General features: G+C 42.4%; 3 protein-coding genes and 1 long non-coding RNA gene across 4 annotated transcripts in view; 3 read left to right on the forward strand and 1 right to left on the reverse strand.

Moving 5' to 3' along the window:
- marchf5l (membrane-associated ring finger (C3HC4) 5, like) overlaps nucleotides 1-25037 on the reverse strand; it is a 253777-nt gene that overhangs the window by 86169 nt on the left and 142571 nt on the right. The window lies entirely within an intron of this gene.
- LOC146976847 (uncharacterized) lies at nucleotides 6464-7329 on the forward strand. Its single transcript, XR_015037229.1, has 3 exons — nucleotides 6464-6586; nucleotides 6790-7038; nucleotides 7274-7329. It is a non-coding gene; the product is annotated as an uncharacterized LOC146976847 (long non-coding RNA).
- On the forward strand, nucleotides 12017-18901 carry LOC146976848 (protein NLRC3-like). The gene is made up of 6 exons (XM_085794253.1): nucleotides 12017-12119; nucleotides 13123-14914; nucleotides 15019-15192; nucleotides 15357-15530; nucleotides 16042-16088; nucleotides 18303-18901. Exons 1-6 carry the CDS (start codon nucleotides 12017-12019, stop codon nucleotides 18899-18901), a joined length of 2889 nt encoding a protein of 962 aa, XP_085650379.1.
- The window catches only part of LOC146976849 (stonustoxin subunit alpha-like), a 55877-nt gene continuing 45884 nt past the window's right edge, over nucleotides 15045-25037 (forward strand). The window contains exon 1 of the mRNA XM_085792617.1: nucleotides 15045-15192. The gene's annotated coding sequence lies outside the window, so the exon portion shown is untranslated. The remainder of the gene's footprint in view (nucleotides 15193-25037) is intronic.

Genomic DNA, 25037 nt, shown 5'->3' on the forward strand with positions numbered 1-25037 from the left:
ACAATGGCACACTGACAACATGTTTCTAATCAATACTCTAATTAATCCCCATGATCTGGTTCCTTTTCTGTTTTTGACCCCAACAATCAAACTAATTCAAACATGGTGACTTTTATTTTGAAACTCTGCTTTAACATTTTTCTTTTAAATCAAATATCAATAGGCTACATCAGTGTTTTAACCCCTCGATCTCCATCAGCTAAATCAGTTCTGTAGTTTCTTTCTCCTCCACAACAGGAGGAAGAGCATCAAGTGAAAACATCTGTCTAATCACACACACACACACGCACACACACACTCACACACACTCCTACGCAGCTGTGCAATAATAAAACTGTGAAACACCTGTAGCAGGTTCTGGTTCAGACTGAGTGTTAGAAAGAGTGCCTGTGTGTGAGAGCATTAAAACCATTGAGGTCAGTGATTGTGTTTGCAAACAGCAGCTTCACCCTCTTATCAAACACCACAGCCCCACCCAGGGTGAAAGTATCGTTACTATGGAAACTTTATCTGCGAGATAAAAAAAAAAAAAAGGTTTAAGGCAGCGAAGTGTCGACAGGAACCAGGAGACGTCAGGTAAGTGGAGTAAAAAAACCCCGAATGTTAGATCTAAAACAGAGGTGGATGATATTTTTTAACATTAAATTATATTAACAGTGATTTTATTTTTAATTTCACACCAATGGAAGCAGCAGAATCAGCTGGGAGCACTTCCTGTTTGCAGTGCATCATGGGTTATACAGAAAAACTCCCACTGTTTCACTGTGACCCTGAAGGAAACATGATGGATGGTTCTGGATGCAGCTGGATGGAGAAGTGCAGTTTTATTTTGAAGGGACATCATTTCTCAGGAAGTGGAAGTGAACTGAAACAGTGAAGTTCTGTGAGTGGGACTTTTGTTTTTTTTTAACTAAGGCACACAGGAAGTGGTGTTCACGTCCTTATAAGGCGTCGCAGGTGAGAATAATGAACACTCATTGGTGGTCGGTCTATGTTTCCACTTCCTGTCTCTTTTCAGATGGATCTAAATCTAAATTTAAATAATAACCAGATTCAGGTCCCTCCCTCTGCTCTGATGTCACTCACATCCCGACCAGGTGAGATCCTGGTTCACACCTGGACTCACTGATTCTCCAGGTGAACGTTCACATTTCTTTATTTAGGAAGTCGTTTAAGAAGAAAAAAGTTACACAAGTTTCATTATGAAGTGTCTTTGTGAGAACAGAATAAGAATTAATGAGTTATTATTCAATTTAGTAGAGTCACTTCCTTGACATTTTCAAAATAAAAGTCTCTTTGGGCTGCTCCTCGTCCACAGTGACACTCACCTGTTTCATGGTTAAAATAAGTTTTTTTTTTTTAAATTAAATCATCAGCTCTGTCTCTGTCTCTGTCTCTTCATCTGACCCGAGTCCATCTACTCGTTCCCGCTGTCCTCCGTGTCCTCGTCCGCTCCCTCGTCCTGTCCATCTCCGTCAGCGTCGGCGCTCCTCCTCTCGGGGTAGTTGAGGATCTGTCTGTTGGCCTGCATGATCTACTGCTGCTGCTTGAAGTAAACCTTCAACACGCCCTTCATCAGCACGAAGGCCACACCGCCCTGGAGAGAGACAGAGAGAGAGAGAGAGAGGAGCAATATTAACCAACTGCATCCTTCTCTGCAGGCTTCTAGTTCCTGGCAGGGGAATCTGCAAGTCCTGCAAGGCCTTGTAGCCAGAGGAACCAGCAGCAAACTGAAGTTTTAACTCCTTCTTGACTGTATCATTGCTCTATTTCATCCCTCTAGTGGTTAGTCTGCCTAATGCTCCAATTTGATCTTCTTAATCTTTCTTTATTTCATTTAAAAATTCTAATTTCCATTGTCCTCTTAAGAACTGTATTTTCCTGCTTTATTTTTCTCAGTGCTGCCCTGGATTTTTTGATTAGATGTTCTTGTTTATTCAATTGTTTTACAGTAGGAGCTGTGATTCTGTGTTTGGGTGGTTCTCCCCGTCAATCCTCATCTGCCGTGTCCACTCTTTTTTCTGTGTCCTTTTCTTTTCTCTCACTCTCCTCATAATTTCTTTCCTCAGTCTTGTAAACTGGTGTAAGTAGAAGACATGGCACTGTTCATTTTTAAACATTAAAGCAGATATCAGTGGAATGTTTTTGTTAATATAAGTCCTAAATAGTCCTATTTTCCGTCAGCAATCACTTACATGAAGTATTTCAGCCTAAACACGAGTCTCTCCGTCACTCTGCTCTGCTGTAACCCGAGGAGAAAATTTTCCTTGTGGGATACAAGTGTTATCCAATGAGGGGAGAGAACGGCATGAAGGGCTGTGTGTGCAGCCAAGGGATGCGCGTGAATGTGGTGACGTAGCACGAGGACCAATTGATGCCTGACAAGGGCGGGGGCTGCTAACTCATGGTGCGTTCAAGGAAACTCGTACTTTGTGTTTTTCCTTCCTGTGAAGTCATACCAGTTCGATCTGGTACGAGTCCACGGGTCGGAAGTTACGAGTGGCCGTTATAGGGAACTTTCACAGACAACAGGACGGTAAAAACACGAGCTACGGGTTACCTGGAACGCTACCAAGTCGTAGTTGTGACTTGAAGCTGTAACTTACGGTTTCAAAAGCCTGCCTTGAACACAGCATTAGCCGAAACGGCCGTGCCGCTGTTATCTGCTTTAATGTAATATTGTGTCACTAAAACCAGAAATATTGCTATAATTACAGTACCAAGAGTTCATATATACTGTAGTGGACCCTTGGTTCCAAAGAATGAGGCGGATAGTTTTGTACGGGTGCTTAAGTTTTATTGCTGTTAGTGTAGCACCGTGAAAACTATGCAGAGGAATATACAAAGAAAAAACACAAAGAAAAAAGGGTTAAACACATTAAACACTTCACTTAGAATCCCCCTACACAGATTCAAAATGCACCAAACCACCATTCGTCATTCAAATAAAATAAAAAATGACATTTTATTAACATAACAATATTACTAAAGCTCGATTAAGGGATTAAGATATAATGTGAGCGGCATCACTCAAAATAAAAATAAAACAAGTCATCAAAAGTAAAGCAATATCCCAAAATTGAGGTCCACATACCTTGTTCCACTCAACCAAGGGAGCTGCTTTAGGGTGGAAGGTGCCGTCTCCACTTCTGTCTCCTAATAACAATAAAACAACATCAGACCATGAGGAGACCGCACCAACACAAAGACTGTAAATAATTACAATACTCCAGAGAAAACTTACAAAAGCGGCACTTCTGGTCCAAGGTATCAATGGTCTCCTCCGTTTATACCCCTTCTCCCTCAACAATAAGACTGGCCACTAGATGGCAGTCATTCACTGGCATTTACATACACATTATACCTGTGTCATCTTTACAGTAATACAGTAGCTGTGATCAGCAGCTAGGGACTCTGTCTTTGCAGGTGAAGGGGGGCAGCATCGTCTTTGTGTCTACTGGCCGATGCACAAATATGTTGGGTATTGCATCTTCTCTCAGCCTCGTCATGTTCTTGCTGTTCTTGACAAACTGCAAAATGTGCCTGTGACTTCACCTTAGTTCTCACACTCAACAACTCACTTAATCTAGCACTATGGACATGTTGTATTGTACATATTGGTTGAATACACATTACTAGATAGAACATTACACTTAGTAGATATTTGCACATAAAACACAACCAGTTAAGAACCTGAGGCAACTTGACAAATTACATCAGTGGCTGATTATACTTAATTAACCACAAGCAGCAAAAGCTGTTGATGATTCAAAAATGTAAATCTCCTTAACTGAAAGTGATACTTTTTTGTGAGGTTGTATGAAGTCCCTCTGACTTGTATTTCCTGCAGTAGACAGCAGTGCCTTGAGAGAGAGAGTGGCGACCTTGACACAAAGCATTTATGTCTTGACACATAGCATTTATTGACATTATTTACTGGTTATCATGGTTTTCCTATTGTTTTCAATTGCCTGCCAAGCACTTCCTGGAACTTTTGGAGGACTACATGGACCACGTGATCGGCCACAGGACTTTGAACTGCAGTTGTCGACACAGTTGAAACACTTCCTCTTTCAAGGCACTCACTTCTCTTTTATGCATGAGGCTCGACCTCCTGCTGCCTTCTCATCGAAACGACATGCTCTCGTTGCTCCAGAGTTGGTAAAACATACAAACATTATTTACTTGTCATATTCTGTGTTGAAACTTGTGAGAGGTTATTTTATTGTGGTTTGCTTCCTTTTTGTGTTGTTTGTATGTCTTGTGTAAGGACTGTCACTGTGAGGTCTGCGTGTGGAAGACATGGCTGAAACTTAGCAGCCTTGGTAGCAGAAGGGAGTAGGAGAAAAAAGAAGATGAGTGGTTCATTTAAAAGTAAGGAAACAGTCATATTTTTATCTATATAAGAGCTGCAAATTACAATAGTTTAAAAAGCTATTAGTAAAAAAAATAAAAAAAATATTTGACTTTAATAAAATTATTTCTATTAAGTTTTTAAAATGTAAATAGGATTTCTATGTATTATTTATCGAACTGGGTTTCCTAAACAGGTTAGCTTGGAGGAAGAACAGCAGTGTGACTCAGGGAAGATCATTAATGAAATCTTTAAGGACATTTTATTATTTATTATTTATTTTTGATTTTTTTTAAAAACATTGTATTTAATTTGTTAAGCATATGTACGGTGGCCCTGAGGGGTCAGGACGCTGCAAACTCCACAACACAACTGTTACGGTCACTTTTGTAGGTGAGAAGGGGGGGAAATACTGTATGTGCACCTGTGTCAGCCCTGAAGCCTAGACCAAGGGGGCAGTTGTCGGTCTGAGAAGTGAAGCTCACTTCCGCGTTCAAAAAACTGCAATCCCCTCGGCTGTCGCTGGGGGCTGGCTCCAGAAGGGAGCAACTCCAATTGAGCCCCATGTTAAAATAGCCGATTTTACAGCTTAAAAAAACATATTTACAGCCTGGTACATTTTATTTTTTTGGTCTCAACCGATAGTTTCTACCCCCGCACACACTCTGAGGGGGGTGAATTTTTTTTAAACTCTACCGTTTTACTATTATTAGGTTTAAAGTTCTGGCCAATTAGGGCGCAGAACCGTTGAGTGACAGGTCCGGAGACCGCTGCTTCGAGGCCAGTGGGCGGGTTCTCGGCCGGCCAACGGCCGCACCGCTCCAAATATGGCAAGTAGAATCCAACATGGCGCGGTTCAAACCCCCGTAGTAGCGGCACAAAACAGACTCCCCCAAACCAATGGGGGACGTCACGGACGCTACGTCCATTCTTTTTACAGTCTATGGCCTAGACTTGTTAGAGCCTTAATTGTGAAACTTAACTTGCCAGGGTGGTGCATGGTCGCGACACAACACATTAAGAAAAATGCACTGCAAATGTCACAACACAACACATTAAGAAAAACACGCTGCAAACTCCACAACACATTAAGAAAAATGCACTGCAAATGTCACAACACAACACATTAAGAAAAATGCATTGCAAATGTCACAACACAACACATTAAGAAAACACGCTGCAAACTCCACAACACAAAGGAAGTGTTTCCAAGGGACACTTAAAAGTGATGCACAGCCGTCTCCACACCATGGATCTCCATGCCCCACACCTGCAGGCAGGGGGATCTCTCTACAGTAAACGTGTTGGGGGGTTTGCAGTGCGTTTTTCCTTAATGTGTTGTGACTTTTGCAGCGTGTTTTTCTTAATGTGTTGTGTTGTGACTTTTGCAGCGTGTTTTTCTTAATGTGTTGTGTTGTGACTTTTGCAGCGCGTTTTTCTTAATGTGTTGTGTTGTGGAGTTTGCAGTGTGTTTTTCTTAATGTGTTGTGTTGTGACTTTTGCAGCGTGTTTTTCTTAATGTGTTGTGCTGTGGAGTTTGCAGCGCGTTTTTCTTAATGTGTTGTGTTGTGACTTTTGCAGCGCGTTTTTCTTAATGTGTTGTGTTGTGGAGTTTGCAGCGTGTTTTTCTTAATGTGTTGTGTTGTGACTTTTGCAGCGTGTTTTTCTTAATGTGTTGTGTTGTGGGATTTGAAGCGTGTTTTTCCTTAATGTGTTGTGTTGTGGAGTTTGCAGCGTCCTGACCCCTCAGGGCCACTGTACATATGTCAAAGTCAAACTTTAAGATGTGTTAGAGAACTAATTAATATGTCTAACCATCATAATTATAACACCTGAAACTGTAAACACAGCCGATCAGCCCTCAAAAAATTACCACTCAAGTGAATTTACTTTCCGTCATTGAAAACAGGTTATTGAATGTAACTCGGTCAAGGTGAGACGTATCCTCAATGTCTCCCCCATGGACTAACAACATAACTTCTGCTGAAATCAGTAATTTACCATTAACTCAAACTTGCACATTCCTGTGACAGTCTGTATTTTCCAGTGTTGTCTTTCCAGTGTCATCTACTGACACCCATTATTATGTGTCTTGTTGTGATGAAGCCTGTTGTTGTGTTTGTGTGAAGGTGGGGGCTCTGCTATGAATCAGTGTGAGGACAGAGAGGAGGGAGCCCCTCCCTCTAAAACCACTCTGAGGGGGGAACATGAGAGCCAGACCAAAGCTCAGAGGTGAGATAAGGATCTCTAACTGTCCATGACTCTTCACAGCTCATATCTTCATACTGTTTGTTTTTATTGAGCTTACTTGAGATTCTTGGTGATACTGGGCAGCATCAGTGGAAACCAACTTGATTTATCATGTGATTTGATGTTTATTTGGGTCATTATCAGGTTCAGTATACCTAATTATTTGTTATTTTTCTTGTTACCAGCAACAAGAAGCAGAGAGGAGACTCTCCTGTCCCCAGTTGTCTGTCCATGAAGAGTGACGGGTCTATGTTTTTACCCATTGATTTTAAAAGTGGACAACAGTCTGCTGTCCCCAGTTGTCTGTCCATGAAGAGTGACGGGTCTATGTTTTTACCCATTGATTTTAAAAGTGGACAACAGTCTGCTGTCCCCAGCTGTGTGCCCATGAAGAGTGACCAGTCTATGGTTCAGCTTGATGATGTCACAGAAAGGTAAAACCTGATTATTTTCTCTATAAAAGCTCTCAATTTTGCTTAACGTTGTTATCAAGTGTCATTCACTTTACCCTAACCCTACAAACCCGAATGACATAGCAATGTAACCCGATGTATGAATGCCTTATGAAGTTGTCATGGATGTATTACGAACACCTTATAAACGGTTTTATGAATGCGTTATGCACTAGACCATTAAGTAAAGTGTTACCCTTTCATCTGTTCTTCACAGAGTTCTCCAGGAGACCTCGGAGGTTCTCAGTGATCAGTCCACCAAGCAGCATCACACAGACCTGGACTCCATATTTATGGTGTGTAAATGTTCATCCACACACATAACTGATGATGACAGGCACCAGCCAGGAAGAAATGTTCAGCTACTAACAATGTCATGCTGCTGTCATTAGACCAGAGGGGCTTTATTTGTCAAAACATTTCTGGTCCTTTTCATCTGCAATCAATCCTAAAGAAAACATTATGTTGTCATAATGTACAAACTACAATTTTGGCCAATAACATGACATATATTTTTTATAAACAAAAGACCTACATAATATCAATTTTATTTTATTTTACCATTATATTTTGAAAAAACACATGAATAACGTCATGCCAAGCCAGCGCTGCCTTGGATTGGCTTGCCCTGGCATTCCTTTTTTAAACATTGTTGTTCAAGTAAGTAAGTAAGTAACCAGGGTGTTCAACACACATCTAGAATATGTCTACCTCTTTGTATTTTTTAGATATATTTTTTGTTGACTGATTTACATTTCTGATTTACAAGTGGGTATTGGGGAAGGATTTTCATTTTCTCTTTATATTACCCAACATGTCTATGGCGAACCTACAGTGTGTTGACCAAAAATGTCAGCTTTTTTTATTTAAAAAAAAATTAAACTCAGTTGAGAGGCATATTTCTCCATGTGAATTTTTTGGTAGGCTATTATATTTAGTTTCATATACACCAGATGTTGATTAGTAGGACGTACAGTATTGTGTTCGGATGGCTGGAGTTAGTTCCACCTTTCTTGAGGCCACAAAAGGTGTACCTCAAGGATCTGTCTTAGAACCCATTTTGTTCACAATCTACATTAATGATCTGTGTGCAAACTTATCAAATGCCTCATACAATTTTTATGAGGATGATTCTGTAATTTACTGTTGTTCACACTCGATCTCACAGTCATTAGAATTTTTGCAGTCCGTCTTTGAGGCAGTGCCGTTTCATCTGGAGCAATTGAAACTGGTTTTAAATGCTGAAAAATCCAAAATTATGTTTTTCTCACCTGTTTCCTCTGAGAATATCCCCTCATTTAGAACTGTCCAAGGAAAATCTCTAGAGCTGGTCACCAGTTACAAGTACCTGTGATTAATTATTGATGGGGAGCTTTCATTCAAAGTGCATGTTAAAAATTTGATCTCCAAATTAAGGGTGAAGCTTGGTTTCTATTACAGAAACAAGTCATGTTTCTCCCTCAGAGCTCAGAAGCTCTGATGTCAGCTACATTTTTGCCTGCACTTGATTATGGCGATGTTGTGTAGGCTGTCCCAAACGATTATTTTTCTCCAGATTAATCTATCGACTATTTTTTCGATTAGTCTAACGATTACTTTTTTGACTAATCTAACGATTATTTTTTGGTTGACGATTAGTCATTTACAAAAAAACACTTCTGAACACTTCTCTTACTTAAATTCTTCAGATACTCTTTCTGGTGTGCATTCCTCTAAATCTGTGGCCCTTGCTTTTGTCAAAGAAAGCCTTTTTATTCTATTTTGTGCCATCCTTATCCATCCTTATTTTGTTTTATTATATTTTGTTCTATTTTTATTTTGTCTTTATGTCAATTTTCCTTTGTTGTGTCATAATTGTTATCAAGTCCATATAAGCAGTAGGTTGTATGTAGGTTTTTGTTCCTGATTGATTGATTTTGATTATCCAATTGGATGTGTTATTGGAATTTTTTTATTTCAATATGCACAAATCTAATTTTGATAACCTCACAACCTCAGAACAAGCAAAGCTCTGTGGACACTCTGACATCTCTGACGCCCCCCTGAGGGGGGCCCGGACCCAAGGTTGGGAACGAATGCTCTAAATCTTTTTTTTTGGAGGGGAAAAACTGTGCCACATCAGTTTGCTTTAACCTGGAAAATAGACAGATAAAGCAGAATGCACACTGAAATATTAGCACAATGATTTTGAATAGGCACATTTATTAAGTATAGTCATGGAGCGGACCAGTGTTTCCTCCAGGATGTTTTTTAAGCCGGGGGTGCAGGACATCACCCTCACTTACGATCTGCATGCTGTGCTGCGTCGTCCGGGGTCATTCCTATGTTCCCACAGCCCTGTGTTCCCACAGCCTTATGTTCCCACATTTCTAAAAAAAAAAATTCCCACTGAAAATTAGGCCCTGTGTTCCCACAGCCCTATGTTCCCACATTTCTAACATGTTTTTTTTCCACGGAAAATTAGGCCCTATGTTCCCACAGGGGGGCAACCGACATCCCACCAGTCCGACATAGGCCTCTAATTGTCCAAATGGCAATACTTAATTTTCTATCAAACGTCCCATTATTCTGACAATTCCTGCCTCCTATGGTCAGAATGAATATATATATATATATATATATATATATATATTATTTATTTATTTATTTATATTATTTATTCATTTTTTAAACATCCTACCTTTCCAACAATTCCTTTAATAGCATACTTTTTCCCAAAAAAAGATTTTGCACTGGTTGGGCTTAAGCAATGAAGAAAGGAGTTGGTTAAGTTTAGTAAAAAAAAAGACCAGGTAGAGGCTAGACAGGCCAGATAGATAAGAGAGAGTCCAGAGAAGTAGGAGCAAGTCACCTGTTGATTAACGCACATTTCCTTATATAAAGCCTTTTCGGAATGGTGGGATGATGGCATGTCGTGATTGCAGTATGTCGGAATTACAGCATATAACTGTTGCCACAGCCCTATGTTCCCACATTTCTAACTTTTTTCCCCCACTGAAAATTAGGCCCTATGTTCCCATAACATCACACGCATAGACATCTTTCCACATGTAGCAGAGCATCCACCATGTGATAAATCTCAAATGTGGGAACAAAGGGCTGTGGGAACATAGGGCTGTGGGAACATAAGGCTGTGGGAACATAGGGCTGTGGGAACATAGGGCTGTGGGAACATAGGCATGGACCCCTGCGTCCGGGTGCACACAGAGCAGCATGAGGACGTGTTTACATCTATGGATACATAAAGCAAGGAGACTGTGGCGGGTGGTCTGAAGGGAGGGGGGCGGGGGGTCCACGATCGGACCGTATGAGTTTCGCTTTTACCGCGCACTGATGTCATGCATGTGCCCTTCGCTCTGTGTGTGTGTGTGGGTGAGAGCGAGAGAGAGTCAATAACGGCGAAAGAGCGCTATGCGGAGATGAATGAACGGAACAGTATTGCAGCGATTCATCGCCGTGGTGCTGCTGTGGTACAGCATGTGTTTTTCTGCTGCACGTGTTACAGTCTATGGTTCACAACCCGACGGTGTGTTGTAGTACCTGTCGACGTATTTACGTCATCGACGTAATCGTAAACAACTCAACGGAATGTTGCACGTGTCGACGTATTTACGTCATCGACGTAATCGATTAGGTCGATTAATCGGGACAGCCCTATATATGTGTGCTTCAACCAGCTGCCTACTGTCCTTGACTCTGTCCTGGTCTACCATTGTGCTCTGAGGTTTATCACTGGCTGTAGCCGCCTCATCTATCACTGTGAATGACCATTTGGCCTTATGATCGAATTGCATTTGGTATCTCTCTGCTCCTCATGTTCCAACTGAAACAGGAAAAAAGCATTCGGTTTATCTGCCCCCTCTTCTTGAAATACCGTCCAATCTGAATTTAAATTGTCAGAATTTGTTTCACTGTAAACCTTCCGCTCTATCATAAGAAACCGACAACAGAAATCCTTCGAACAGTGCCTGTGTTCTTAAATTAGTACTGTGACAATAACTTGTGCACTTACTTGGTCAAATTGATTGCACTTAATATTTCACTGTTTGTTTTGTTTTTGTTGTCTATCTGTCTTGTTCACTCTGACGTGTGCTGCCCTTGTGGAAGAGGTCTTGATATCAATGGGTCTTCTATCTGGTCAAATTGAAAAAAATCAAATCAAATCAAAAATAACTGAGATGATCTAATGTTTGATCCATGTGTTTATACTGAAAGTGAAGTTTACACATAATGCTATTGTTTTTCCAGCTGCTGGAGGACAACATTGTCACTTTTGTGAAGAACGAGCTGAAGAGAATCCAAAAACTTCTGAGTCCAAAGTCCCCAGAACTATTAGATTATCCTGACAATGATGATGAGGTAGTGGTTGGTGATGATGAAGATCAGAGGAGGAGCAGAGAGTCATTTCTGAAGATCACAGTGGACTTCCTGAGGAGTATGAAGCAGGAGGAGCTGTCTGACTGTCTGCAGAGCAGTAAGAGGATTTCTCTAAAGATTTAAGAAGAATGGAAGATTTTGAAATAAACGCCTCAAATGTTATTTCAGGCAACCACTTCTCCCCAATACCAATTGTTGAATTTTATATAATTGGAAACTAAGCCTTATAACCTTTACAATGAGGTACAAGTTGTAAGGATTGTGGATTCATGGAATGAGTATCAAAGCTAAACGTGTGGGTAGCGTCGCTAAAAAAAAATGTACCAAAAGTCATGCAATATTCTCCAGTTGGTATTCACTCTTCTTTAGCTTCCCATGCTGCCAGGTGTGTTGGTGTCGGTCACAGGTGTATGACTGGAGTTGCTTGATGGATTGGATGATTGCACTCTCCCACAGCAATAAGGAAAAATTTCATTTTGGGAGTGGGAGTTTGCCTGTTGTTGCCTGTCTATGTGTTTTGTGGATCTTGAGCAAGCATTCGACCGTGTCCCTTGTGGCGTTCTGTTGGAGGTGCTTGGGGAGTATGGACTCCGAGGCTGGGGAGTATGGGCTCCGAGGCCCTCTGCTAAGGAATGTATGGTCTCTGTACGACTGGAGGAGCAGGAGCTTGGTTTGCATTGCCAGCAGTAAGTCAGACCTGTTCCCAGTGCATGTTGAACTCCGGCAGGTTTGCCTTTTGTCATCAGTTCTGTTCATTATTTTTTAGGACAGAATTTCTAGGCGCAGCCAGGGGTCGGTGTACCGATCTGTCTTGGTGATGAAGGCGCTGAGCCTAAAGGCGAAGCTCTCAATTTACTGGTCAATCTTAGTTCCTACCCTCACCTATGGTCATGAACTTTGGGTCATGACCGAAAGAACTATGTCCCGGTTACAAGTGGACAAAATGGGTTTCCTCTGCAGGGTGGCAGGGTTGTCCCTTATGGCCTTTTTCCACTACAGTTAAAGCTCTACTCAACTCGACTCGACTTGCCTTGACTCAGGTTCTGTTGATGGTGTGTTTTAAGGCAGCTGGTTTGATTCTCAGGTTGGACGTCATGCTCATGACTCTTTCAGTGATAACACTCTGGCCAATCAGAAGAAGGCAGTTGGTTTATGTCACGGTTTAGTATCACCTCTACTCACTTGGAACCGGGTCTGACATTAACAAAAAGGTACCAGATATCAGGTACTATGTTCCTCAGTCAGGAGTTGAAGGTTGAAGGTCAACCAGTGTGGTTGTTGGTCAGTCTATCATGTACAACATGCCCAATCCCGATCCCACAAGTGTTCAGTTGGGTTGAGGTCTTGACTCATGGCAGGTCAGTCACCTGTGACTGACTCACACCTGGCAGCACTTGAAGCTCAAAACAAGAGTGAATACCAACAGGAGAGTATTATGGGGCTTTTGGTACATTTCTTACACTTGTTACTAATTCCATGTCTGCACGATCCCTACAAGTTGTGCGTCATTGTAAAGGTGACCAATCCAGCAAAATAAATTTGTATTATTATAGATGATTGACTGAAATAATGTTTTCAAACTTTTTATGAGGAATTTATGTTATAATGGGAATTCTTAAGTGCAATTAGATGTTAAAATTTTGACTCCACATTTCACTCATTGACCACATTTTTTTTTTCTCTTTTTAGAAAGTCATGTTCCAGTTTGTCATCGTGAACACAAATTGAACCTGAAGAAGAGGTACCAGTGTGTGTTTGAGGGGATCTCTAAAGCAGGAAACCCAACTCTTCTGAACCAGATCTACACAGAGCTCTACATCACAGAGGGAGGGACTGGAGAGGTCAATGATGAACATGAGGTCAGACAGATTGAAACAGCGTCCAGGAAACCAGACAGACCAGAAACAACCATCAGACAAGAAGACATCTTTAAAGTCCCACCAGGAAGAGACAGACCAATCAGAACAGTGATGACGAAGGGAGTGGCTGGCATTGGGAAAACAGTTTTAACACAGAAGTTCACTCTGGACTGGGCTGAAGAAAAAGCCAACCAGGACATACACTTCACATTTCCCTTCACATTCAGAGAGCTGAATGTGCTGAAAAATAAAAAGTTCAGCTTGGTGGAACTTGTTCATCACTTCTTCTCTGAAACCAAAGAAGCAGGAATCTGCAGGTTTGATCAGTTCCAGGTCGTCTTCATCTTTGACGGTCTGGATGAGTGTCGACTTCCTCTGGACTTCCACAACACTGAGATCCTGAGTGATGTGACAGAGTCCACCTCAGTCAACGTGCTTCTGACCAACCTCATCAGGGGGAAACTGCTTCCCTCTGCTCGCCTCTGGATAACCACACGACCTGCAGCAGCCAATCAGATCCCTCCTCAGTGTGTTGACATGGTGACAGAGGTCAGAGGGTTCACTGACCCACAGAAGGAGGAGTACTTCAGGAAGAGGTTCAGAGATGAGGAGCAGGCCAGAAAGATCATCTCCCACATCAAGACCTCACGAAGCCTCCACATCATGTGCCACATCCCAGTCTTCTGCTGGATCACTGCTACAGTTCTGGAGGAGCTGTTGAAGACCAGAGAGGGAGGAGAGCTGCCCAAGACCCTGACTGAGATGTACATCCACTTCCTGGTGGTTCATCTAAAACTGAAGAAGGTCAAGTATGATGGAGGAACTGAGACAGATCCACATTGGAGTCCAGAGAGCAGGAAGATGATTGAGTCTCTGGGAAAACTGGCTTTTGAGCAGCTGCAGAAAGGAAACCTGATCTTCTATGAATCAGACCTGACAGAGTGTGGCATCGATATCAGAGCAGCCTCAGTGTACTCAGGAGTGTTCACACAGATCTTTAAAGAGGAGAGAGGCCTGTACCAGGACAAGGTGTTCTGCTTCGTCCATCTGAGTGTTCAGGAGTTTCTGGCTGCTCTTCATGTCCATCTGACCTTCATCAACTCTGGAATCAACCTGATGTCGCAACAACAAACAACATCCTGGTGGTCTACAGTCTTGAGAGACACATCTTTCTACCAGAGCGCTGTGGACGAGGCCCTACAGAGTCCAAATGGACACCTGGACTTGTTCCTCCGCTTCCTCATGGGTCTTTCACTGGAGACCAATCAGACTCTCCTACAAGGTCTAACATCACAGACAGGAAGTAGCTCACAAAATAAAACAAACATCATCCAGTGCATCAAGAAAAAGATGAGTGAGAATCTGTCTGCAGAGAAAAGCATCAACCTGTTCCACTGTCTGAATGAACTGAATGATCATTCTCTAGTGGAGGAAATCCAACAGTCCCTGGGATCAGGACGTCTCTCCACAGATGATCTGTCTCCTGCTCAATGGTCGGCTCTGGTCTTCATCTTACTGTCATCAGAAAAAGATCTGGACGTGTTTGACCTGAAGAAATACTCTGCTTCAGGGGAGGCTCTTCTGCGGCTGCTGCCAGTGGTCAAAGCCTCCAACAAAGCTCTGTAAGTGAACACATATCCATCTGGATTAACGTTTTGTCTTTTGTTCTGTCAAACAAGTACATGTTCTTTTACTAGTACGTTTTGTCTGGCTGTTCTCCTTTCAGACTGAGTGACTGTAACCTGTCAGAGAGAAGCTGTGGAGCTCTGTCCTCAGTCCTCAGCTCCCAGTCCTCTAGTCTGAGACACCTGGATCTGAGTAACAACGACCTGAAGGACTCAGGAGTGAAGCTGTTGTCTGTTGGACTGAAGAGTCCGCACTGTGGACTGGAGACTCTCAGGTAGGGTGAATTTAGCAAGACTTCATATATTTTTTTATGATCTTGCATTGAATGAGCTGAATAATAAAGTGGGAAGGTTTGCAGAATTGTGTGTGTTTGTTTACAACTTAATTTCGAGTTATGTGTATGTTCATGTGTGTGCTTGCGTGCGTGTGTGTGTTCAGTCTGTCATACTGTCAGGTTACAGAGAAAGGCTGTTCTTCTCTGGCTTCAGCTCTGAGCTCCAACCCCTCCCATCTCAGAGAGCTGGACCTGAGCTACAATCATCCAGGAGACTCAGTAGTGAAGCTGCTGTCTGCTGGACTGGAGGATCCAGACTGGAGACTGAACACTCTATGGTATGGGCAGATGGACAGACAACAGCAGCTCTCACTCTGTGTCTCTGTCTCTCTGACTAACTGAGGCACTCTGCTTCATGTTTCACCGTGCGTTCACACAAAACACGATGGAGTGATGTCATCACCCGTAACACGAGTATCGTGTCGCTTGACCCATTTGTCACATTTTTGATCATCGCTTCATCACCTCAATTGCGCCACCCACCCTCCCGCTTTCTCTCATCAACCATGGCTCAGTGTTGTAACTATGGTAGTTGTGTTGGTGACGTGGTTGGATATCAACGCTGATTGGATGTCACGGCACAGCGTCACGCGATGTCGCGATGGACGCTTCATCGTGTCGCTCCTATCGCCCGTAACGCGTTGCCCGATGCGGCATTGCGTGTCATCGCGTCATTTACATTAACTTTGAATGGAAACTTGTGGCGTTCATCGTGTCCATCGCGTTTGGTGTGAATGGTGGATCAGTGAAGATGGATGAAATTCATCCTGACTTTGTTTGCTCCTCCAGGTTGGACCATTGTGGACCTCACACTCTAACACCTGGTCTGAGAAAATGTGAGTGTGTTTGAAGTTTTTGAATGTAAATGTTACACTACATTTTTTACATTTTACAGATGTACAAAGTATAATTTCTCCAGAATTTCCCTAACCCATAATACAACAATTAGATTTAATGTTACTAAAAACAGGAACACGTTTCTAATCATGCTTTCTCCAGGGCCAGGGCCCTTAAAATGACTACGACTGCACTGTCTGCATGACATACAGGAGGATAAATATTTTGGAAGCAGTTCAAGGATGGATTTGTAAATGAAATTGTACAAATGCAGAGGTCTATGGGCCTGATCTACTAAGATCCCAGATAAGGGCCGCTAAATTGCATGCTCCTTTTGCGTGTTCGGTTAGCGCACGAAAAACAGGTGATCTACTAAGAGAAACCCGCTAAATGACAGCATGCGTCAACCTACAGACCCCGGATGTTGATAACAGCTAACCCTGGCAGGGGTGTACCCGAACCCGAATACGTTATTTGGAAGTACACAAATAATGCTTTGATCCCGAATAGTTTTTCTGTCTGAAATTTCTCCTCATTATTTGGGAGCTTTTTTCTAAAGAAAAAGAAACGTTTGGATCAGCAACAGCACATAACCAGGTGATTCTGGCGATTTCCCCCACTGCTCTTGTTGCTGTTGTTTTTCCAGCAGTAGGAGTCACTTACTAATCAAGCTGGGGTTTAAAGTGCTAATAAAGCTGGGGTTTAAGCTGCCGCTTCGATCGTCCGCAATCGCGTATTTATCAGAATTTTTTTTTTTTTAATATTCGGCCTTGCTTTGCGCTCATTCCACCGAAGGCCGAATGTTGCTTTTTTTGCAATATTCGGCCGAATATATTCGGTTACCGAATATTCGGTGCATCCCTAGTGGCAACGCACCTTAATGCTGGTGCGCCCGCCATAGAAGCATACACGAGTAGAGCCAAACATGAGCAGGCAGCACTGCCGGCTGCGAGAAGGGTCTAGCTGCAGCTAGGTATTATTGCCGGCTGTCACAACCCCCATGAAACGACTCTTTTCTCTACCAGAATTTGATCCATTCAGTCCGATTACGTTTGGAAAGTCTTGAAGAGCCACACGATTAAATTATTTTATTCCCGTTCTAGTTAGCCGAGAGCTAAAACGGAAGCCGGCTAGCTCGGCGTAGCATTAGCTTGGCTGAAGTCAGTGCGCCCACTTCCGGTTTCTTCCCGAATCCGAGTCCGAAGTTTGTTTTAAAAGCCCGAATCCGAATAGTGCACTGGCAGTACACCCTTAAACCCCGGACTCAGAGGGGAATAGCACTAGCGTATCATGACAAAATATTGGTGAAATGAACGAATTATTTAGAGGCTGCATTCTGCTGCACTGTAGACTCACATTATACGGATATAGGCGGCTCTCAGCTGGATCTAATATCATCAGAAGCACTCGTAATGACACCAAAGTTATCCGGGTGATTAAATGATCGTATTTTATGCTAGAAATAAGGTCCAAATTGGCGCAGTGGTAGTTTGGCAGTTTCTACAGTTCCAGGCACATAAATGCAATAAATAATCACAACAAACACTATTTAATGCAACTAATGGAACCAACACGTGAATTTATATAGATTGTCCTGTCACATCTGAAGTCAGATCAAAGGCGGTTGGCACTCGTAACGTATACTCAGCTTGACTGAATTAACACAGCTGAATCTGTGATGCAAACTAACGAAAAATGAAGAAAAAAAAACTGAAAAAACTATCATCTCAGTCACCCACAAATAGCCTCGGCATCAGATAGTGAGTATATAGCCTACTCAGCATCTCTCATCTCAGAAAATGACTCTTTCCCACTTGCGCTGTAGGAGGGACGGGAGGAGTGCCTGAGCCGGGGTGCAAAACTTGCAAAGTGCGCCTGGTCTTCAAAACTAGAGCCCTTGATATCAGAGGTGTAAAGTCTGTGCTGAGTGTGAGCTCTTTGATACAGGAGATGACAGTTTTAGAAAGCAGATGGTTCAGAGCTTCTTTGTGCTGCAGTGGAAGATGATGATCCAGTTTCATTAGTGACACTTTATTCACTCCATGTGTTTATTGGTGTGGATCTTCATCAGCCTCATCCTCAGGTTCACACCAGAAGAAAAGCACAACATTGTTGATGTTTGAATTATTCTTTTTCATGAATGGCCAGTGAAGTTGTTGATAAATGAACAGATGATAAACTGCAGCTGTGTTGTGTCTTGTTCTCTCCATCAGACGCCTGTGAACTGGAACTGGACAAGAACTCAGTGAACAGAAACCTCAAACTGTCTGACAAGAAAAGGAAGGTGACATGGGTGACAGAGGATCAGTCATATCCTGATCATCCAGACAGATTTGATTTCTGGTCTCAGCTGCTGTGTTCAACTGGTCTGACTGGTCGCTGTTACTGGGAGGTGGAGTGGAGAGGAGTGGTTGATATATCAGTGAGTTACAGAGGAATCAGCAGGAAAGGACTCAGTGAAGACTGTTGGTTTGGATGGAATAATCAGTCCTGGAGTCTGAGCTGCTCTGATGGTCGTTATTACTCTGTCTGTCACAACAACACAGACACATCCATCTTCTCTCTCCGTGTCTCTAACAGAGTAGCAGTGTATGTGGACTGTCCTGGTGGCTCTCTGTCCTTCTACTGTGTCTCCTTTGGCAGACTATTCCACCTCCACACCTTCAACACCACCTTCACTGAACCTCTGTATCCTGGGTTCTTGATCAGTCCTGGTTCCTCAGTGTATCTGCCCCGTAAAAATGAATTTGGGGTTTTTGATTCCTCAACTTACGTTACTCAGGGCGCTTTCACACTTGACCATTTGTTCTGAAACAGGGAGCGTTTTACGTCATAGATCGGTTCATTTGGTCAGATGTGAACACAGCAATCGCGCTCAATGCAGAACAAAACAAGCAAGCCGAGATCGCTTGGGAGAGGTGGTCTCGGCTTGTTTCAATCCGAGCCCTGGAGCGGTTTGTTTGTAGTGAGAACGTAATCGACACAGGTATTGGAACAAATTGACTGGTTACCTGGCAATCGAAGGAGGAGGACATTTTAATAATGTACACAGAACAGGAAAGCTGGTGGTAAAAAGAAAAGAAAGGCGCAAACACAAGCCGTGAGTCTCCACTACCCTTTCCAAGCTGACCCGGAGCCGGTCGCAGCGCATCGTTGTGGAGGATGCCGAGAGAACCCTGCCAAGAATGTTAAACTGAAAGCCAGATAAATTTGGGGGGAGGGGTTGTGTCGGAGAGGGATAAACATGAGGTGGCAACTGTGGTGGACGTCGCACATCCCTGGGGTCGACTGAAAACCGGGAAGGGCAGAGACTTAAACGATGCATTTAATTGGACTTTTAAAAGGACCGGCAATGAACTGTAGTAAACCCTGGTCTGTTCAATGTTCAATGAAGCTATATGTGTTTGTTAAACCTCATATTTGCAAATAAAACATTATGAGAAAAAAAAAGCAAGACGAACAACATGTTGGTTACAACATGTAACCATGAGTGGACAAAAAAGAGCAAGTGATTTCAGGTAAATAACTATTTTTTATAAGTAACATGGTGCAGTCAGTGCCATTTTACTGTTAAAATGGTTGGGATATTTGAACACTTACAAGACATTGCTGCTGGGAAACCATGAGTTGAACTGATTTACTGACAACTAGAGTTGTATGTCCATCGAATGATTGTTGAATGTGTTGTGCTTTATTTTTATCTTTATTGAACTGTGAGCTGTAAGCTGAATAAATAAAGTTTCTGAACTGAACTGATCTGGTTGCCAAACCAGGCTGCTATATGTCAAAGAGCCCTCAAATCTATTTAAAATAGCCTACCCTTGTTAGCTCCCTGTACGTATCAAAATTTAGCAAGGGCTTTGTCTGTAAATCATGCACTGTTCATGTGTTGCATGAATGTGCACAACTGCTCTGTGAAGTGTTTGTTTGACAATATGTCTGAATATTTCGAAGTTATGAAGTTAAAGCCGGGGTTGGCAGGATTTGTTCTGAAAACAAGCCTACAGCTCCCGGTAGCTTTGAGCAATCAAATCTATTCTAGTCTGGGGGTTCCTAAATGGTTGAAGGGCCGGCCCTACTCTGTCCTAACAAATCGGGACAACAGAGTAGAAAGTTCCAGAAGGTCAATCATCACTGCAACCTCTACTAATCTGGGCAATATGGCAGAGTGGCCTGATGAAACTTTCTCCTCAGTGCTACATACATAAAAGTCAGTACAAGTTTGCAAACAAACACACCAATGCTGCGTTCACATGGAGTCCGGTAAACGGCAGACGGTAAACGGCAAATGCCGCTGGATGGAACGGTAAAAACAAACAAACTGTAGGACGGCACGACGGCAAGACGCGTCACCATGTTGTTATGGCAACGTCAACACACTCGTACTCACACGTCACGTTCAGTTGAGTTACCGTCGCGGCACACGGCAAAAGTTAAAATATACCATTCTCTGCTGATCAATCATCTCAGACACCTTTAATTCAGGAAACAGCAGCAACATCACAGATCACATTAAAAACAACTTCAGTGACTTAAAGTTTGTTCAGTCTCAGCAGGTCGATGCTTCAGTGCTGCAGCCAATCAAGTTTTATAATGTCAGGAAGCCTGATCTATAATCTATAATCTATAATATCACATCACAACTTTACTCCAGTCGAGGTCCAGATCTACAAACCTGGACTTCACCTGGGTGAATGCAGAATAAAAGGAGGTGAAGAATCTGTTTTACAAAGAGCTTTATTAAACAACTGGTTCACCAGGACAGAAAATAAAAACTGTTAACGACACTGTTTCTAATCAATACTCTAATTAATCCCCATGATCTGGTTCCTTTTTTGTTTTTGACCCCAATAATCAGATTTATTCAAACAAGGTGAGTTTTATTTTGAAATTCTGCTTGAAGGTTTTCTTTTAAATCAAATATCAATTCATCAGTGTTTTAACCCCTCGATCTCCATCAGCTAAATCAGTTCTGTAGTTTCTTTCTCCTCCACAACAGGAGGAAGAGCATCAAGTGAAAACATCTGTCTATCGCCACACACACACGCTCCTACTGTGCAATAATAAAACTGTGAAACACCTGCAGCAGGTTCTGGTTCAGACTTCTTGTTAAAACAGTGTCAGGTCGGGTTGTTTGTCTAAGTGTGTGTGTGTGTGTGTGTGTGTGTGTGTGTGTGAGGATTAACACCATTGCAGACAGTCATATGGATGAGCGTTCAGAGCACAGCAGGTTGAATGATTGTGTTTGCAAACAGCAGCTCCACCCTCTTATTAATGTTGCTGAACCACACCAATATACAACCTGTCAAAAGACTTAGAGCTTCTTAATGCAAAAACTGTCATTATCTTTCAATTACATTAAATCTAATTTTGAATTGCGTGACTGCTGTTTCTTTTACTGTATCAGGTAAAATATACAGTGATTATGCTGAAGCCTGGCTGCTTTGTCAGTCAGCTCTAGTGATGCAAAGAAAAGAAAAAACAAACAAACAAATAATTTAATTCAATCATGTCTGGAACTACATTCTGCTGGGCGGAGTGATTTCAAGAATGTAATGTTACATGATTATCTCATAGCGTGGTGAATGTGCAGGTCACAACTTGTCCACCAGAGTGTTGTGGAGTTGTTGGATTGTGTATTTGATGAGTTTGATGAGGGACAGGGGACCTGTACCGTTCACCTCCATTGTGTTCACTGAGCAGCTCACGTCTCTGCCCCGCCGATCTCAAAACAACATGCAAGGTGATGAACCCACTGCTATGACTATATGGTGAGAGGGGGATCTGACTAAATGTTGAACTATCGTTTTATATAATCGGACTGGACTCATTAACACCTCTAAAGCTGTGTTCACACCAAACGCGATGAACGTGATTTTTTCGTGCGACAAATGACAATCCGTCGCGCTATCGCTCGTGTTTTGACGCGTGACCGTTTTGTGTAAATTCACGTCATCGCGTCATCGCGTCCCCCCTCCCCTCCCCTCTACTGTCAATACAGCTAACAGGACGGATGTAAAAATGTGTTGAGACACAGAAAGTGCACTCATTTTACCGTAGGCTTGACAATGGACGAGGTGAAGCTGATCCTTGACGTCCTGGTCCTGGTGTAGCAGTTAAAAAAAATTCCACTCAGCCCCGCTCGTATCGCGGCCGTTGTACGGTACTTCAGACTGACTGTTGCTGAGTTTGAGGACTTGCTAGCAGCTAGGGTTGTTGCCAGGATCTCCAGGCAGGACACCAACTAAAGTTACAGGCTCTTCTTTTCAGCTGCAGAGTGCCTGTCCATCTGTCTCCGGTGAGTAGCAGTCGGTAGCAGTGTATTGTTGTGTCAGAATCTCAACGCTGATTGGCTGTCGCGTCACGGCGTCACGCGATGTTGCCGCAAAAGTTCAATATTTTCAACTCGGGCGTTGGTGCGATTTTCGCGGCATCGCGTCGCGTGTGACGCGCGTATCGCGTCGCCCGGCGCGATTTCGCATCTAATCGCGTCTGTGCATTGACTTTACATGTAATCTCGACGCGCGACAACGCAGCATCGCGTTTGGTGGGAACACCCCTTAATACATGATTTTTTGCAGAAGATTTGAAATGTAACATTATGGACAAAATGCAAGTTGATACAAAGGGCTCAGCTGTTGGTCAGAGATGTGACTGTCAGCTGTTAGTGAACCTGAATCTATTGCTCCATGGAATATGACTTACCACCATCTAGTGGACAGACCATAGAACTACACCTCTCTTTTGATTTCCATCACTGATTTGATTTCTTAAACAGGTTAGATGGGTTTTGATGTCACTCTGACGTCTTTTTTTTAGGTGTGGACTCTGAAGTTATGAGGATGTGACTTCTAACCAGATCAAATGCTCACATACAGCAGGACTAATGAAGAAGACGGAGCAGCTTCTTCTCTCCAAATGTTTCGTCGACACATGAAGGTGGAAAGTGTGTGAAAGTCGACCTGAAGAGAGTTCAGCAGGTGAGAATCTTCAAATGTCTGATGAACAGGATAAATGTGGTCACATTTGGTTTTGTCACTGTTTGACTGGACATGAGAAAAGTTTTTGATGCTTAATGGGCATTTCAGATTGAGTCAAATATTGGTATGAATGTCTGTTGGATTTACGTAAATGACAATAATTTAGGAATTATTCACATTTGTGTTAGTGTTTGATAGAAGCAACAGAGGCCTGATTGTAACCTGAGACAACGACATCAGAAATAAATACAGAGAGCGACAGAACTGGTTGGGCAGCTTTGGTTAAAATGAATCATATAATGTTTGCACTCCAGTCATCACTAGTACAGACTTGTCTTCACTGGAGCCTTGTTTCCTTCCTAGACTAAACTGTTCAAGAGCAAATATTAGTCAAAGGTCAAAGGATGATGTGCTGTAGCTATGTTGTTGTTGCTTGGATGAGGAATTAACAGCAGTTTGATTTAGGAAAGACCATTAGTTAAATATTTAAGGACATTTTTTTTTCCATTTTTCAATTTTTTTAAACATTGTATTTCATGTGTTTAACTTTCTTTCCCCAGAGTGAAAACATCGTAAAATTATTCCTCTGAAATGAGAGTGAATGTATCACAAAAGCAGTATGGACTAATGACATCACTTCTATTGTAATTTAAGTCAAAATTGCACATTCCTGTATCAATCCTGTATTTTCCTGTGTTGTTCACTTTTCCAATCTCATCTACTGGATGTTAAGACGCCCATTATTATGTGTCCTGTGAAGTGAGTCCTGTTGTGATGAAGCCTGTTGTTGTGTTTGTATGAAGGTGGGGGCTCTGCTATGAACCAGTGTGAGGACAGAGAGGAGGGAGCCCCTCCCTCTAAAACCACTCTGAGGGGGGAACATGAGAGCCGGACCAAAGCTCAGAGGTGAGATGAGGATCTCTAACTGTCCATGACTCTTCACAGCTCATATCTTCATGTTTGTTTTTACTTGATATTCTTGGTGATACTGGGCAGCATCAGAGAAAACCAACTTGATTTCTCATGTGATTTTATGTTTATTTGGGTCATTATCAGGTTCCGTATATCTCATCATTTGTTATTTTCCTTGTTACCAGCCACAAGAAGCAGAAAGGAGACTCTCCTGTCCCCAGATGGTTGTCCATTAAGAGTGACCGGTCTAGGGTTTTACCCAATAATTTTAAAAGTGGACAACAGTCTGCTGTCCCCAGCTGTTTGTCCATGAAGAGTGACCGGTCTCTGCTTTTACCCTATAATTTTAAAAGTGGACAACAGTCTGCTGTCCCCAGCTGTGTGCCCATGAAGAGTGACCGGTCTAGGGTTCAGCTTGATGACATCACAGAAAGGTAAGGCCTGATCATTCTCCTGTTTTTCATGATTGCCAATAAAAGCTCTCAATTTTGCTTCATCCTCATAGAAAACATCTGTAAAAACTCAACTCAACTTAACCAAAGTTGACCAAAGTGCTGCACTGATAAATAAAAACAGGCCATCATTAAAATACCATAAAATACATACTTAAAATTGTAAAAACAAAATACATGTAAAAGAGAAAATGTGTCAATTCAACTGAATGCCAGGGAGAAAATGTGCGTTTTTAGGGAGGATTTAAACATATCTATTGACTCCACCGACCAGATGTGTCACAGCAAGCTTGGAAAGGCAAAGGCTCAGTCACCTTTGGTCTTCAGCTGAGTTTTGGGCTGACCAGTAACAGCTGATTGGCCGATCTCAGTGCTCTGGCAGGTGGATATGTAGGAGCTCAGATACTGGGAAACCAGCCCATTAAGAGCTTTAAAAACAAATAGTAAAATCTTAAAATCTTAAAAAGCGCATGCGTGGCGTCTCACTTCTCTGTCGAGTTCGGCTCTCAGAAACAAGTCTTTTTTAGTCGTTTCTATGGCTTTTAATCTGATTTAAGACTTCGATCCACATCTTAAGCAGTGTCTCTTTCAGTCGGGCTACTGT

Source organism: Trachurus japonicus, chromosome 12, assembly GCF_045865225.1.
Source record: "Trachurus japonicus isolate A0001 chromosome 12, Traja_1.0".
In the NCBI taxonomy this organism is placed as follows: Eukaryota; Metazoa; Chordata; class Actinopteri; order Carangiformes; family Carangidae; genus Trachurus; species Trachurus japonicus.

Coding starts and splice junctions, on each gene's coding strand:
- LOC146976848 (XM_085794253.1), top strand. CDS start 12,017: ATGGACTCCGAGGCTGGGGAGTATGGGCTCCGAGGCCCTCTGCTAAGG. Junction 15,193..15,356: donor TGTGGACTGGAGACTCTCAG/GTAGGGTGAATT, acceptor GTGTGTGTTCAG/TCTGTCATACTGTCAGGTTA. Junction 15,531..16,041: donor TGGAGACTGAACACTCTATG/GTATGGGCAGAT, acceptor TTGCTCCTCCAG/GTTGGACCATTGTGGACCTC.